This window comes from Arvicanthis niloticus, chromosome 14 (assembly GCF_011762505.2).
Source record: "Arvicanthis niloticus isolate mArvNil1 chromosome 14, mArvNil1.pat.X, whole genome shotgun sequence".
Classification (NCBI taxonomy): Eukaryota; Metazoa; Chordata; class Mammalia; order Rodentia; family Muridae; genus Arvicanthis; species Arvicanthis niloticus.
Window position 1 is genome coordinate 75,056,068 of NC_047671.1, and position 17,191 is coordinate 75,073,258.

At 42.6% G+C, this 17,191-nt stretch overlaps 1 protein-coding gene across 7 annotated transcripts in view; it reads right to left on the reverse strand.

Moving 5' to 3' along the window:
* Positions 1-17,191, reverse strand: part of Greb1l (GREB1 like retinoic acid receptor coactivator) — a 252,689-nt gene that overhangs the window by 43,026 nt on the left and 192,472 nt on the right. For all 7 annotated transcript variants that reach the window (XM_076912998.1, XM_076913003.1, XM_076913004.1 and 4 more), the window contains 3 exons: positions 15,540-15,737; positions 4,152-4,332; positions 3,053-3,245 (listed from right to left, as the gene is read on the reverse strand). In XM_076912998.1, coding sequence (XP_076769113.1) covers positions 3,053-3,245; positions 4,152-4,332; positions 15,540-15,737 — 572 coding nt within the window. The remainder of the gene's footprint in view (positions 1-3,052; positions 3,246-4,151; positions 4,333-15,539; positions 15,738-17,191) is intronic.

Genomic DNA, 17,191 nt, shown 5'->3' on the forward strand with positions numbered 1-17,191 from the left:
CCCGATTTGGTGTCCCAGCTTCCCTCCAGTCAGACAATGGTCCTGAATTTACTTCCCAGGTTTCTCAAATTCTAAGGCCCTAGACATCCCCTGGCATTTTCACATTCCCTATCACCCTCCATCTTCAGGGAAGGTAGAAAGAACTAACCGCTCTTTAAAAACCACTCTTGTCAAGCTGCCACAGGAACTTCATCTTGACTGGGTAAAACTTTTTACCTCTGGCTTTTCAGGCTACGAGCTCTCCCCAAGCGGCCTCTCCTCATCTCACCCTTTGAAATCACCTATGGACGTCCAGTCCTAACTCCTGGTCTCTCACCTAAATGCTCTCCCCTCCCAGACCATCTACTCACCCCATTACTTTGCCACCTCCGTTCTCTCCTGTGGAACTTTGCTGACCACCATCTACCTCAACCACACACTGTTGCCTGTCCACTTCCTGTCAACATTGGAGACCAAGTCCTTCTCTCCCCTCCAGATCATCGGCCCTTACCCCTCTCTCCCAAATGGCAGGGCCCTTTTAAGGTAATTCTTGTGACCCCTACAGCTGCTAAACTTGAGGGACTCCCTTATTGGGTCCACTTGTCTCACCTCAAGCCTTTCATCCCTCCATCTAAAATTGACTCTTCATACACGTCGACTCTAACAGGGCCTTGCTCCATTAAGCTCCAGAGGACTTCGAAATCACCCACCTTGTCCTCAATCCCAGAAAATGAGGCTTCACTCCGGCAGCCAAGTTCGACCGCACTGGACTAGACATGGGTTTCTCGTCCTCCCCCGCTGCTTGTTTCTATCCAGGTCAGCCCTTATATCTGGAGGTTCGAGGTTCAAGAGACCTCCACAGATAGCAAACAGTCTTCCCAACAGGGTCAGGAAACTGCTCCATAGCCGGATGCCAAGAACCAATCCAAATTACTATCATCCCTATATCTGTTGTCCCATCTAAATAGTATGTTCTCTATACTTGTTTTCTCTTTGACCAGATAGAAGATTATTGTAGAAACTGGCCAGACAATTATGGGGGATGCTCATATTGGTCTTGTCAGGTATATATGCTAGGATCACAGACCAACCACTTCTACCAACACAAGACACTCTTTTCTACATACAAGACCCACGGGATTCCAGCAGTGGTGCTTCAGAACCGATGGGGGCCAGATGTCCTGACAGCTAAAGAAGATGGTCTTCGCCAGTTCCTCCAAGAAGAATGCCATTTTTTAGGGAATGTGAGACCTCCAGTTCTGAGATTTTTAAAAAACCCATATAAAAGCAGATAGTCTCTTTTGTAACATCCTTTTTAGTCATCCTCCTGGTGTTATTTCTAACCAAACTATTAATCAGTTCCTGTTACAGGATTACCAGCCGCTGTCCACAGAGGAACCTGATACACACATCTACCTAGTGGACCCCAATGGTGAAAGCCAGCTACTCCCCACAATGGACTATGCCCCTACACAGCAGGAAGTAGTTAAAAAGACACTGTGCCCCAACTCCTTTTTTACCATCGGCTTCCCCTCCCCTTTTTTTCTTCTCTTTATAATAAGAAAAAGGGAGGTATGTTGGTATCAGTCTTCAAACCCAATGACATCACATCTAGGCGACCCCCACATCATTGCCAAGGTAACCGCCATACATTCCCAGGATCCACCTGGCTACTTCACCTTTACCTGGGAGAAGCTACTGTCCACATAAAACAAGCAGAACCCCCTGACCTCGCTCTCTTCTTCCATCTTCTTTCCCCCACCTTTGCCCTATCTCCTGAATAACCCCCGCCCCACCCCCCTGGAACTGTTTGGTCTGGAGTGGTCTGTTCTGAGCTGCATGCGAACGACTAACACTGTCTAACAGTTGGCACCAAAATCACAGCAAAGCCACAACTTGGAGTAGTCTTGGTGTGATGTGGTCACAGTGTGAGTTTTCACACTGAGGGCACTGCTGAAGGCTCAAGGTCCCAGCTTTACAGCAGTGTGAAATGCACAGGGCTCAGAAGTAGTTATTCATGTATAAGACATGTCTGCACTTTTTGACTTAAACACACTTATTTTTAAATACCTAAAGCTTTTAATATCTTTACACAAGAAATTCACAAGATATTGGCTAAGATCTATCATTTTAATGAAATTTATTTCTTCGATAATGTATTTACCATAGCGCTTATAGGCTGTAGAAAATATTAGATACTAGGGACTAGATCCAAAACCACAAAGAACCATCTGATAGACACAGTGTTGAGAAGACTACTCTCAGCAGACAGGCCTGCCCATGGTGCCAGCCCTGTTACTCTGGTTTCAACCAAAAGATAAAGAACCCACCAAAATGGAAGCTCCAGTAAGGAAAGGGAAGGTAATTATCGGGGACACAGATGATAATCTTAGTCTAACCAAGAAAACAAGGCATTTAGGCCTTGGGTAAAGTTAGTCTTATTTTTTTTCTTCTTCAGTATAAGGATTGAATTGGGAGTCTCACACTTGCTATGAAAGGGCTGTACGGATGGGCTAGCACCCGTAGAAATCGGAATCTCACTAGCATGTTAAAATTAATCATTTAAAGTCAGACAGGTAATTCAGGGTTATCAATGATGTTCTGGGGTAATATTACTTGTACATTTGTTTGGAAATAGAACAATACTCTGTATATAACCCAGGCTGACCCTAAACTCACAATCTCCCTGGGATACAGGGATACAGCATTACATCTGGATACTAAAGGCTATATAGTATGGTTAGTTCCTTATCTACACCATGCATACATTCCTAAAGACTAGCCAGCCAATGAACTTTCTGTAGTTTACCATTCACTAGGTGTCAGTGTCATAATAACTGCAATTAGCACATGAAGGTATAGTGTCCATAATCCCAGCACTCAGAAGAATGAGGCGAGGCCATTAGAGCCAGAAAGGGCAAAAGAGCAAGATCCCACTTCAAAAAACTGTGATCATATGAAAAACGTTGATTCGATGTTTTGGCATGTTTGTGCTGTGTCTTACAAAGGCATGGCCATGTTGAGTTCCAGATTCTCCCTCCCAGGGAACTGCACATGGCTGCAGGAGACTCACCATTGTGTCCAGTTGCATCCAGTGGACCTCGTTGCTGGAGCTGATTCGAGACTGCTGGGTTTGCAGTGTGTATGGGAGGGAGCTCACCTGGAGCACCAGGAGGTTGAAAGCTTCTAGAACTTCTCTGCAATTAATAACTCGATCAGCCAATCCGTGGGTTGGCTCGCCATGTGACAGAGAGCCTGAGATCACACTGTAGAGATAGTAAGTCACGTCAGTGCTTCGTGACCCAGCTGACTGGATACAGAAGCAAGGCAGCATGGCGGTGACACTGCACTTATTTTATTTGAGAGAAGCAGATCTAATCAGAATGTGACTCGAAGTTGGGTGTGGTGGTAAACATCTGTAATCAGGAAGCACATGAGAAGCTGAGGCAGGCAAGATTAAGAGTTCAAGGCCACTTTGGGCTATATAATGAGATTTTGTCTTATTTTTATATTACCCTTCCAGACAGATGTTGGGGACTCTTCCCTTCCTGGCTTTTCAATTTGTCTCTAAGCTATTCTGAGTGGTCAGTCATGCAGCACACAGTGGCTCATCTGTGTTGAGTTGGATTGTTTTACTATGAAAGCTTCCAGCCCTGCAAAGACCTGTACCCACAGTTGTGTCCTCCCCACCTTATCGGGGATAGGAACAGGAAGAGAGTTGGGAGGAGGTCTGGGAGCCCAGAGAGACACACTGCTAAAGTTTTCACAGTGCTCTTCAGTTTGGGCATGCCAGGTTATCATGCACATTTTATTCTATTCTATTTTAATTTTTTTGTGTAAGTGTGTGCATGTGCGAGCGCATGTTTGGTCCCGGGAGCTCACACGGTGGAAGAGAGAACTGATTCCCACAGGTGTCCTCTGACATCTATGTGTTCATGAGTGCTACATGAATAATGTACATGCATAAAATAAATCAATAATGATAAAAATGAAACTCAACATAAATTGGACAGCCGAGTTTCAGGGGCAAGGAATGACTGGGAATGAGTTACCAATGAGAAGACACCGACTGTGAGGGTCTCAGCACCTTCACACTGTGACTAAAGGATATCCTTAGGTAACAGTCACTGCTATAGAAGAAATACTGGATCTGCTCCCACTGAAGCAATCACCTCGTTAGCTCCACATGGGAGTTGTCATGAACCAGCACAAACAGTGTGTAGGGGTTCTGCTTCACCCGCCTCATGAAAACTTCAAACTTGCTTTGAATCTCACTGTCCAGGCGAACAACATATTTCTCTGCTCTCTGATGAGCAAGCCCATTTTCCTCCAGACCCAGGTCTACAAGGACACCTGCCAAGGAGAAAAAAAGTTTCTCTATTTACACATTTTTTTGTATATCTCTCTCTCTCACACACACACACACACACACACACACACACACACACACACACACACGTTCAGTGTTGACCAATACTGGGCACTAACGACACAGAGATTTAGAGAGAGAGGAAATGCCAGATTCCCCCGTCGTTAGAACACTCCATTCCATGTCTCATGGCCTGATATAAAGAACAAGAAATACATCTCTGCTGCTTTTGTGTTTTGAGACAGCATTTCAGGAGCCTACGCTGCCTCCCAGGATTAGACAGTGAAGGCTTAGAGGCCTGCACCACCACACCCAGCTTACAGAACAGACCCAAGGAATGCTCTGATTCCGGGAGTAAAAGCTGTTGAATGCTTAAGACCCATTTTATTTAACTCCTTTTTGTAGGTAAAGTGCTAATGTCTACCTTAGGCTGCTAGGAAAAAAAACTAAGCTTTGATTTGCAGATATTGAATAAATTAATATAACATAAAATCCTTATTTTTCTAAATTTAGCATAGAAAAGGACAACACAAATCCAGGGCTTTGCAGCTGCCAGGCACATACTCTTCCATTGAATTACATTGCCAGAACCTATTGAAAATATTTTTATACAGGAGCACACATATACAAGAGCATGGGAGGCCCTCAATGAATAAAACAAACACAAATACCCATGATTACTGTATTCTCAAGAAATTAGAAATTGTGTGACTTTAGTATGGTTCAGTGGCTCTGTCTATAACTAAGTTTGGCATACAAATATCTCAAAGTTGCTGTTCACAACCCACCATCCTTTGAAATGAAGAGATTTTTATGACTTACACTGATTTAATTTTACCCTTTTAACAAAACGATACCAACTAGCTAACAACTACATGCAGTTAGCATCTACAAACTATAATAGCAGCCTTAAGTAAAACAGGAGGCAAAAGTGGAAAATATTTTATTTTATGAACATTCATCATACCAGAAAAGGAATAATAAAACTAATCTTTTTTTTTTTTTTTTTTTTTTTTGGTTTTTTTTTCGAGACAGGGTTTCTCTGTGTAGCCCTGGCTGTCCTGGAACTCACTCTACGGACCAGGCTGGCCTCGAACTCAGAAATCCACCTGCCTCTGCCTCCCAAGTGCTGGGATTAAAGGCGTGCGCCACCACTGCCCGGCAATAAAACTAATCTTAATTCAGGACTTTTTAATTTGAGACAGGGTAACCCCAGCTGGCGTGGAACTGCCAGAAGTCGCTCTGCCTTTGCTTGCTGAATGCTGGGATTTTTATTTGTTGTATGCATGTGAGTGCTGTGCCTATGGAGACAAGAAGAGGGCGCTGGCTCTCTTGGAACTTGAGCCACCATATTGAATCCTGGAGTCTTCAGTAAGAGCAGCCAACGTTCTTAACCACTGAGCCATTCCTCTAGGGGCCTAGGAGCCTTTTCTTGGAGATTATTTTCAGTTTTACCTAAAAATAGTCAGGTTTTATTGTTACTGTTTCCAAAGGACACTAAGCAACAGGTGGGCACTCTTTTGAGGTAGATGACCCATGGTACTCACTCAGCACTCAGTAACTATGTACTGGTCATTGACTTTGTCAGGTAGTCATCAGGGCTATGCCAAGTCTGAATATACAGAGAGCAGAGAGACAAAGGCCCCAGTGGCATGGAGGAGACACTGTCCAAATGGAAACAGGTTCTGTGGGAGTTAGGAAGCCAGCAGGACAATTCTAGGAGCTTACTCCTGTCTGCAAAGTGGGAAAGAGTCAGGCCATCTGAGAATGAGTTCCCAGCAAGTAAGCAGTGGCAGCTCCAGCTTCTTAGTAAGAATGTAACACATGTTCAACACCAGGAACCAAAGGGGAAATGCAAGTTACATCCACAACAAAATGGAACTATACAAAAAAAAATCTTACAAAAAAAAATCTCTTAAAACAGTAAGAAAGAAGTAGGCAGAAAAAACAACCATATGTCTCTACAAAGTCCACAAATACACAAAGGAAAGCTCTGAACTAAACCAAACTAAAAAGATGGTTCTTTAATTGCAGGTGTATGGGTGAGAAGTCGGTGGAAAGAGCAGAGATTGGGGTTGGGGATATGTACACTTTTCTGAACATATCATTATACATGAGGCTTTTAGAGCCTCGGAGAGCAGTGAATACCCAAAGCCAACTCCCAGGGAGTCAAACAGTAACGGATGAACCCTTGCTCATCAAGGAAGCAGAACTGCAAAGGCGAAGACGGAAGAGGACACTATGTGACGCACGCCACCATTGGCTGCAAAGTGTAAGTTTGAGGACAAAGGGATACACACAAAACCTTTAGGGATATGGACAAGTGGACAAGTGGGTACATAATCAAGTCAACGGTCCAAATGAACATGTGTCCGATGAGTGTGGCTTCTTCCTGAGAGAGGGGAAGTTACACATAAGGAAAAGGGAAAGGAGAAAGGCCAGGATGAATTTTGGGATTATTTTAGAATTGGAGGTCTCAATATGAACTCATTATCTAAATGTATACAGAGAAGTGAGGAGGATATATATATATATATATATATATATATATATTTCCAACCAACCACAAATATACTTAATTACAATTCAACATTTATCTGTAGCCATTTTGTTCTTAAAAAGGTAGACAATGAGAATCAAGATTTATCTAAACTAGGGCTGGAGAGATGGAGCAGCTAAGAGCACTGGCTGTTTTTCCAGAGGTCCTAAGTTCAATTCCCGGCAACCACATGGAGGCTCATAACCATCTATAACTGTAGATCTATAAGAATCCAATGACCTTTTCTGGTATGCAGATGTACATGCAGACAAAACACCCATATCCATAAATAAATAAACCTTAACAAGTTATCTGAACTAATTCTTTTGCTGTGCTGATATATTATCAACATTAATATGTAATTTGGTGAATTTGTTTGTATGAACTTTTGTCTGTTTTCCCTAATTAAAAAAAAATCACATTGTAAATGCACAGTAAGAAAACTGTGTTTTAAAAGTTTGAGCTAGGGCTGAAGAGATGGCTCAGAGGTTAAGAGCACTGACTGTTCTTCTAGAGGTTCTGAGTTCAATTCCCAGCAACCACATGGTGGCTCACTTCTGGTGAGTCTAAAGACAGCTACAGTGTACTCATATACATTACGTAAATAATAATTTTTTTTTTTTTTAAATTTTGAGCTAATTTAGATGGGTATATGCCTTTAATTCCCATTAAAGGAAGGCAATAGAAGGCAGATATCCATAAATTTGAGGCCAGCCTGGTATACATATTGAGTTCCAGGACAGCCAAGACTACAAAGTGAGACCCTGTCTTAAAAAATTGTTTGAACTAATTATTTTTTGCCATGTGATTGTATTATCTATATTACATGTAGTTTGGTGTATTTGCATATGTTTATATTCAATTTTGTCCATGTTCATCATTTTAATTATTTTTTAAATATGTAAATCATAAAAAGTGAAACACGAAAGTAGAAGGATATTTGGGATGCAGAAGGGGTCTGTGACGGGAGAGGCAGGTAGTAAGGAGCACACATGATCAGAGTACATGTTATATATACATATGGAAATCTAATGAAATCTGTTATTTTGTGCAACACATAAGTGCTAAATTTGTAACTTGTTTTAAGCACCAAAAGTCAAAAGTATAATCTTCCTGTACTTAGCTTTCCTGGCTCATAAATAAATAGAATCACTGTCATTAGTTTCTACTTTAGCTTTCATGTTTTGCCTTCTAAAATATACAGAAGCTTAGAATCTGGAAACGCTCATAAGTGCTCACAAATGGCTGCTCTGAGAAAAGTCACCTTTATTGGGTCTGACTTCTTAACAGTTTAAGTTGTCTACAATAGTTCTACTGGCTTAAATAAAATTTCTTTTCCAAACAATCATGACCAAGTCTGTCATAGTTTACTAAATCCACAATAAAAAGTAGAGGGCAGAATCCACCGAGGAAGCCTATAGATAGATGTGCAAGGACTCACCCAGGATACCTATAGATAGATGTGCAAGGACTCACCCAGGATACCTATAGATGTGCAAGGACTCTGGGTTAGAGCTGCCTAAATAATGCATCTTGCGGGCTGGAGAGATGGCTCAGGGGTTAAGTGCACTAACTGCTCTTCCAGAGGTCCTGAGTTCAATTCCCAGCAATCAAATGGTGGCTCACAACCATCTGTAATGGGATCTAATGCCCTCTTCTGGTGTGTCTGAAGACAGCTACAATGTACTCATATAAATAAAATAAATAAATCTTAAAAAGTAATGTACCTTGCTTTGGGCATGAATGGGAACTTAGGAGGAATCAGTATACTTGAGATAAGTTGCCACTCACTAAGTTCTAGAAGGGCAGTAGCCAGGAACCTCTGTCTTTTCTAAATGATATCCATCTCTCTGGGAGATGACATGGGTGGTACCCTAGTCATGAGCATCCTCCAAAACCAACTCTAAACATCTTGAGTGAGGAATCTTCTCAGACACATAAACATACATAGAGGCTATGCAGGGGGTATTTTTTTGGTCCACCCCCCTCTCCCCGCCCCAGTCGCAGGGATTTGTGTCTCCACTTTTCTTTACTGGAAAATGCAGAATCTAGATGTGTTGAAGGAAAACTTGAATATTAAGTTAGGGTCCTCTTTGTGGAAGAAGAGAAAAAAATTATTACCCTCAAGCAAATTGTCTACCGTGTGGGGTTAGAAGGGAAATAGAGCCAAGAACACATGCCACATGTCTACAGACAAAAAAATGTGATCAGAATAGTAGCCAATACCAGCTGGAGATGTTAACAGTCACGGAGTCAGTGAGGATGGGCTAGGACTGTCCCAATCCTGCACTATGCTATTTGGAGAAAATAGTATATTTTGACATACATCCTTACTCTTGATTTTTTTTTTTTAGGCAACAATTTTCTCTCTTTTTTTAAATACACAATTTTTTATTCCTTGCCTCTTCCATCAAAGAGATATCAAATAAACAAACAACAATAAAACAAAAAACGTTCGGTTTTAGCCATTCACTATCTCTGTGGATCAGACAGATTTCTGCAAAAGTTTGGTATGAAACCAAATAGTCAGAAACTAATTCTTAAAGAGATGAAAATCAGGCTGGGAATACAGCTCAGGATAGAGTTCCTGCCTAGCATTTGTGAGGCTACGAGTTCCATGCCTCCCTCCTCCCCCACCCACACCCTGCCACCATATGACACATGAATCAAAAAAAAAAAAAAAACAAAAACAAAAAAAACCATACTACATCATTAAAATATTCCCAGTTTTTAAGAGTCCCATAATATCTTTTGTCTGGGTTTCTCTTGCTATGATAAAAGATCTCGGGGAGCAACTTGGGGTGCAAAGGGTTTATCTCAGCTTACACTTCCACATTGTAGTCCATCACTGAGGGAAGTCATTGGAGGAACCCGGAGGTGGGAACTAAAGCTGAGGTCATTGAGGGGTGCTGCTAACTGGCTTGTTCTATGGCTTGCTCAGTCTGCTTTCTTATACTGCCCAAGGCCAGCAGCTCACAGAGGCCCCGCCCACAGGGCACTGGGCCTCCTACATCAATTACTAATCAAGAAAATGCACAGCAGGCCAAGCTAGCAGGGGCATTATCTCAACTGAGATTTCCTCTTTCTAAATGACTCTAACTGGTATCATGTTTACAGGAAACTAGCCAGCACATAATTCTTTTACTCCTATAGTCTCTTTTAAAGGAAAACAACAAAAACAAACAAATAAATAAAACACAAACTGTAAAAGTTGGCTAAAATCCTGTTAGTTACTTTCAGAGTCCATTGAATTTGTAGTCCCTTTTGTCTGGGGGTTGAGGGGCATACCCTGCCTCCCTTCTGTCCTCTCACTGCACTCTAGATACACAAATGGCATTTGACTCTACATTCTTGCCTGCTTGTATACTCAAGGCCTTTCTACTCTTAACCAATGTGTTAGGGTTACGGTTAGGGTAATCTCTCAAATGTTTTTCCAATAAAATAATTTGAATTTTCAAGAAGAATTCTAAATTTTAATTATTATTCTATTACTGTTATCTTTTTTTAAAAATATAATTTCACTTAAATCAATTTAAGAAGCTCTTATAAAATTTTAGTTAGCAAATATTTATGAAGTGTCTACCAATGGCAATATTTATAAACTGTCTACCAATGGCTAGATAGTCATGTTCCTTGACTGTTTCACTTGGAGGATGAAGAGAAAGTTCTAGAGGCACCCTCATGGCTAGGGTATCTTAAGGGTACATCTGAGTAGTAAGGATGGAAAAAAACTAGGGAAGGTTCTGGAAGACAAAAGAACTGTATGTTTAAAGAGATGCTACCAAAAATCCACATACAATAATACCTGGAAAGAAGAGTGGTCACCGTGGCAAGAGAGCTGTGGGCTGAGAGTCGGAGAGCAGGATGTTACAGAGGGAGCCAAGCACAGACTTCCTGGTGTGGCAGTTGGAAGAGGGCAGGATTGTCTTGTCTTTGGTGGTGGGTGGATTCAATGGATGGAATGAGAACCAGATGGAAGGAGAGTGAGCAGGTGGGGCGGGGGTAGTACCAACAGTGAGGTAGAGTGGCCATGCTGAAACAGGAGGGCAACCCTTCTGTCAAACAGGATGACAGGCCAGGAGACAGATGAGTAAATATGTTTCTAGATTTGGAGACAAGATGGTCTTAATCTGAAGTTTTTGAGCTTTTTTCCCTTAGGGGTAAGGAAGAAAAGGACAGTTCTAGCACTGGCTAGGAAAGAAGGGTGAGGCCAGAAACCCCATCGAGTGAGACAGATTTTGCATCTACCAGGGCAGAAAGTGGAGAGAGATCTCTTTCACCATAAAACAAAATATTTGATTATGGAGATAACTGGAAAAATGAACCCTCCACTCACAGCATCCAGCACTTTACTTGTGTGGCAAAGAAATTTATAGTCTGCATTTAGGCACCAGTGCATTTGGGCTCCAGCATCTAGCAGGGACATGGATCTACTGTTTGGCAGGTGGCTGCAGAGAAGAGGCTACAAGGAACTGAAGGTTCCAAAGTAGGGTACTGTCTAGGTCACGCACTTAGAGAGGAATGCACATGCACAGGGGAATCTCCAGTGTGTGTCTCTTCTTTCTGGGTCAGAGTTGCTTCCCAAGACTTTTGGTCTCTGAGATACTTGTAACCATCTAGTAGGACACACACACACACACACACACACACACACACACACACACACACATCTTTTTTTTTTTAAATGAAGTTTTAAGTAATCAATGAAGGAAAGAAAAGTTGATAAGACCAAGAAGGTATGTTTTAGAAATGAAAAGCTTTGTTACACCACTTGGGTTACCCCCCATTTTGGGACCTGAAAGCTTCTTTGCACCTCTTTGGACCAAATGATCTACTTGTAACCTTACCTAACAGCTCCAGCTTCTTCATAACCATGTGTGTGCGATCACTGGATCAGTGTCATTGACCATACCCGTATAAAGCTTCCTTCGAGGCTCCCACTACACCCACTCCCGTCCGCTGGATAGGAAACCTGCACAAACCAGGGAGCCCCAACTAAGCACAGTCTCTGACATTGACCTGTCCACCTTGAATTTAGAATGGCTTGCATTTTTATTGTGTTAGTATTCTGACTGACAGAATGTGGCCTCAATTGTCAGAATTTCAGATTACTGGGAGACTTGAAAAGTCTTAACCCATTTCTTTTCTCTTTTGTATTGTTTTCTGTTTTCCTTCCCTCTCACTGTCCTTCTTCCTCCATTTCCTCTTTCCTTAATCAGAATGCCAGTCAAGAGACCACAGGTTTCTCCCAGTGCTGGGTCGGTCTGCAACAATTTCCTTTCAGCTATACTGAGTGTCCTGACCAGCCTGGCACTCTCTCCAGTGGGCTGGCTGCTGAAATGCTCTCTCTGGGGGACTTGGCAGATGGAATCAGGAAGACATCAGGTCTTCCTCCCTCCATTCAGACATGAGTTACATGCCTTGCTTGGTGCCAGACCTGAAGGCCCCATGAGGCTCTAGGCATTCAATAATGAAAAGCCAGTTTTCTCTGAGGGTTTGCCTTCTGTGGCCCCAGGCAAGTTCAAGTTCAGCTCTCCACTTTCATGGTGGAATGGAAGGAAACTAAGTCCAATGACTTCTGGGGAGCTTTTGTTTTACAAGCTATGATAGTTACATGGTGTTTAACGAGTAATTTCTTACTCTGTTCTGGAAAACTTTTCTTCACACACACACACACACACACACACACACACACACACACACACACACAGAGAGAGAGAGAGAGAGAGAGAGAGAGAGAGAGAGAGAGAGGCTTTCCTATTAACTAGTATGTGTTCCAAAAAAAAATGATGGTACTTAAATATGACGTCACATTTTGGTATCGTTATAATAAGAAATACTGTGCAGTCATTAAGAATGTTGCTTACAAAAGCTTTTCCTATGCACACTGCACATCAACAGCAAGGACGGGTACAGGCAGTAAGTAGGCGCTAACAATCGCATTTTTATAGTGGTAACCTTGAGTGTGAGGTTACAGATGTTGAGTTTTGTGGGAATTGAATCCAGCGTCTCAAGCAGGCTAACTGTGTGCCCTATTGCTAAACCATGGCCTCTGTGCACAAATGTTTGTACTTCCCTACTTGGTTTCTTTCGTTTTTCAGAATAATACCACAGGACCAGAACGATGGCCCAGAGGGTAAAAAGGCCTGGTGTCCCGAGTTTGATCCCTAGATCTCACAAAGAGAAAGAGAAAACTGACTTCCAGAAGTTTTTCCAAAAACTGACTTCATGTTTTTTCTTATAATTAAAAAAGAATGTTATTATTAAGTATATAAGTGATTATTACTAGAATAATTTTATCTGTATTAATTTTATCTGCATTTTACAAGATTTCCTGGAAGTCTACATAAATTTTGACACACACTGTCTATGGATGTAGAATCCATTAGCTAAAAGTTTAGAACTTTTTATTTATTACATTTTATGTTTTCAAATATAATGAAAATACATTTTTTTAAAGTAAATTTTTGTGCCAAAGCTAGGAGTAATAACATCAAAATTGTAATTTGCTACTGGGTGGTGGTGGCGCACGCCTTTAACCCCAGTGTTTGGGAGGCAGAGGCAAACAGATCTCTGAGTTAGAGGCCAGCAAGAGTTTCAGGGCAGCCAGGACTACAGAGAAAAAACCTGTCTCAAAAAACTAAACAAAAACCGGGCAGTGGTGGCGCATGCCTTTAATCCCAGCACTTGGGAGGCAGAGGCAGGCAGATTTCTGAGTTCGAGGCCAGCCTGGTCTACAGAGTGAGTTCCAGGACAGCTAGGGCTATACAGAGACACCCTGTCTTGAAAAACAAAAAACAAAAAACAAAAACAAAACCAAAAAAACCCCTAAACAAAAAAACAAAACAACAGCAGCAACAAAAAAGTAAATTTGCCTTGAGTTTTCCAAATCTGCCTATAGCACTGACCCCGCCCCCATTTGATCTTAGTATCTTTCTGAAGAATGACAATCTTAAAATATGTGAGGAAAAAAAAAAATCCCTGAGCTCAGGGAGGAGGGACGGGTGGGCCCTGCACACAGACTGGGAAAATGCAAGTCTCTGGGAGGTTATTCCAGGAGAGGGCTCTGCAGATGAAGCTCACTGTGAACAGGTGCTCTGACGCACTTGCTGAAGCATGACTTGGAATATCAGATCACAAGCCGAGGGAGGCTGCAAATGCCAGATGGTGTAAGTGAACCGCCTACAAAAGAAGGCACTCCCTCCACGCATGGTAGAGAAAATCCACGAGCAACAATAGGTCAGGTTACTCGGCTATGGAAACACACCCATCGACCACAGTGGAGGAGAGGAAGGAAGCCGAGGGATCCTCACATTCACAATGGCCTCTGTTAAAGCCTCACGGAAGGCTTCTGACCTCTTCCTGCTACGGCCTAGTGTGGCATTCAGAGAATTAAAGGCTAAAAAGCAGGTTACTCTGAGGCCTTTTGGGACGTGAACGCTCCCCTTGAGTCAGTCAGTTACAGCCCATCAGACAGTGAACATCTGCTGTCAGCTCATGTGGGAAGAATTCATACGCAGCCAGGCTGCTCTGAGTGTGGCCCTCTGACCAGCAACACCCAGGAGTTTGGAGAAAATACAGTCTGGGGGCTCCCTAGACTACTGAGGGGAAGCTGAATTTTAAAAGATTCTCTGGAAGTCTATATAAAGTTTGACAGATACTGCCTATGGGGTGGAATCCATAAACTACATTTTTAGAAATTTGAATTCATTAAATTTTCTGTTTTCAAATACAATTCTTTAATGTGACAAAAAGATCCATCCTCCATCAAAAATCTGTGTCTTTCCTTCAAGTAAGATAACCAGAGGGAATTTGATACTTAAATTTTTCTTTTTAAATATGGTTTAAGCCAGGCAGTGGTAGCACACACCTTTAATCCCAGCATTTGGGAGGCAGAGGTTGACAGATCTCTGAGTTCAAGGCCAGTCTGGTCTACAAAACAAGTGTCAGGACAACCAGGGCCACACAGAGAAACCCTGTCTCAAAGAACCAAAAACCAACCAACCAACCAAATAAACAAAAGAAACAATAAAAACCTGGTTCACATGAAAACCAGAATTTGCTTAGGTGTCCCAATTTTCCAAACTTTTTACATATTCTAAGAAAATTTTATTTTGTGAAGAGATTATATTTACCACAGACTTGTAAAATCTTTGCTTTCTGCCATTTTCATTTTCTAGAGGGAAATGTATTTGAATCTGGTCTCTATGTTCTTGGAGATAATTTTAACTTGGCTTCTTGCTGCTGAAGTGCAAGGTGGCGTCTGTGTTGAGAATGTTCTGGCAACCTGCTAAATGTCTGAGAACTCAGAGATGAGCTGCCTGAACCTAGGAAGCATTTAAGAGGTTCTGACCCAGCATCGAGGACAGGCTACACCTCCCTCAAAGGTGAATGACCAGAACCCCATGCATGACGTCACTGATTTACAATGTCTGACAAACACACAAATCAATTTTAGTCTTGGCCTCTAAGGGAAAAAGGTCTAGGAGAAAGCTTACAGATAAATTAAATATTCATTCAAATGCTTTTGTGATTTTCACAATTGAAGAATGTTTTAAATGTCTTTTAAGTGTTTGGACTAAGTGAGAGGAAGGGGTAAAGGGGCTCTGGGTCTGTGACTAAATAGAAACTCAGAGACAGTCCCATTCTCACCCGATTGTCGAACACGCTGCAGAGTTTGCTGGACCAGAACCTCCGACCTTGGGACGATGATGATGAAGTCCACTTTGCTGAAGTGGCCGAGGTCTAGGCTCTGGCTACCACTGTCTGCGATGGCACACACCTGGGATAAGAGTCTTCTGGCAACTGTGAGCTGTGGTTGATAAATTTGGAAGGTTTCGTTATCTACATCTAAAATTAAAAAAAGTTATAAGAACAATATTAATTTAGTTCTTTGACAAGCACTATGAATCCACATGAAGACGTAAAACACAAGGGAAAATCAATGTTTCACAACCAAGAATTCCCACTTGCTATTCCCATTTGATTTTGAGCTTTATGGATTTGCCTATTTCCCCCTAAAATCTGGCTGAGAAGATACGCTCAAGAATGGGATAGGACAGTTTTACAAGCACATTACTTAAAAACTGAGGGATTGTCTTACAACCCTTTTGCTAATAGTGGAAGCAGACTCCAGTGTCACAGCTGGACTGAGACCCAGCTGCAGGAAGTGGGGATTCAACTCTTTAGGCTTCTCAGCATTGCCCAGGCCTGGCTGGCTGGCGTGGGGGTTGGGGGTTGGGGGTTGGGGGTGGGGGGTGTCAATGCTGTAGCTACAATACTATAGGATTCCTTTGAGTTTTTCTGGATGATACCACAGTAAACATTTTTTCTTCATCAGCAAGTCAGCTGCAACATGACCTGAAATCCCCTCTCTATGACAGCACAGGCCAGAGACACCACCTTCACTTTTCTTCCTGTTTGGCTTGGCTCTGCCAGTACTTGTGACCTGGCAGGCCTAGGACATGTAGTCACTACAGTGTTCACACTAGGACCACCCAAAGAGACCTACCCGCCTTGTGACACAGGCAGCTGGCCTCTCAGTAGGTGATATACTGCAAAAATACTGTCTGGATACTCTGTGCATGCCGGTAACCCTTTCTTACAAGTTCTTACAAGTCATCAATCCCTGTGCCCACCCCCTCTCCCCACAGACAACCAAACACCTGGGCAGGCAGCTGCCACGCCTCTTAAAAGGGTTGCATCCTCTCAGGGACTCGTGTTGGCTGTTTGACTGAAACACAATCTCAAGGGCCTAATTAAGTAGTGCTAGTGAAAGTTGTCTAAACTCAACTTAGGTGTAGCTGAGGCACCCAGTACTCACAATACCCTAGCTACTCTGGACACAAAGGGCTTCTTGCTGGCAGAAAGAACTAACTGACCGAGATTGATCCTTTGAGTCTGAACGGCAGGGATGGGAGAACAGCTCAGCCGCGGGGTACACCTCCAGATGCGTATGTAAGGCCCGAGTGTGAGTCCCAGGGTCAGAAAAGAAAAGGCAATGCTAGTGCAAATCATGTTTAAGTTTTTAAGAATTTTGCATATGAGTGTTTTGCTTGCATGTATGCTTCTGTACCATCTGCACGCCTAGTGCCCAAGGAGGACAGGAGTGCGCGCCGGACACCCGGAACTGGTGCGCACGGGACACCCGGAACTGGTGCGCACGGGACACCCGGAACTGGTGCTATAGACTTTTGTAAGTAACCACGTAGGCGCTGAGAACTGAACTGGGGTCTTCTGGAAGAGCAGCCAGTGCTCTTAACCATTGAGCCATCTCTCCTTCCTCTATATAATTTTCCCCCATT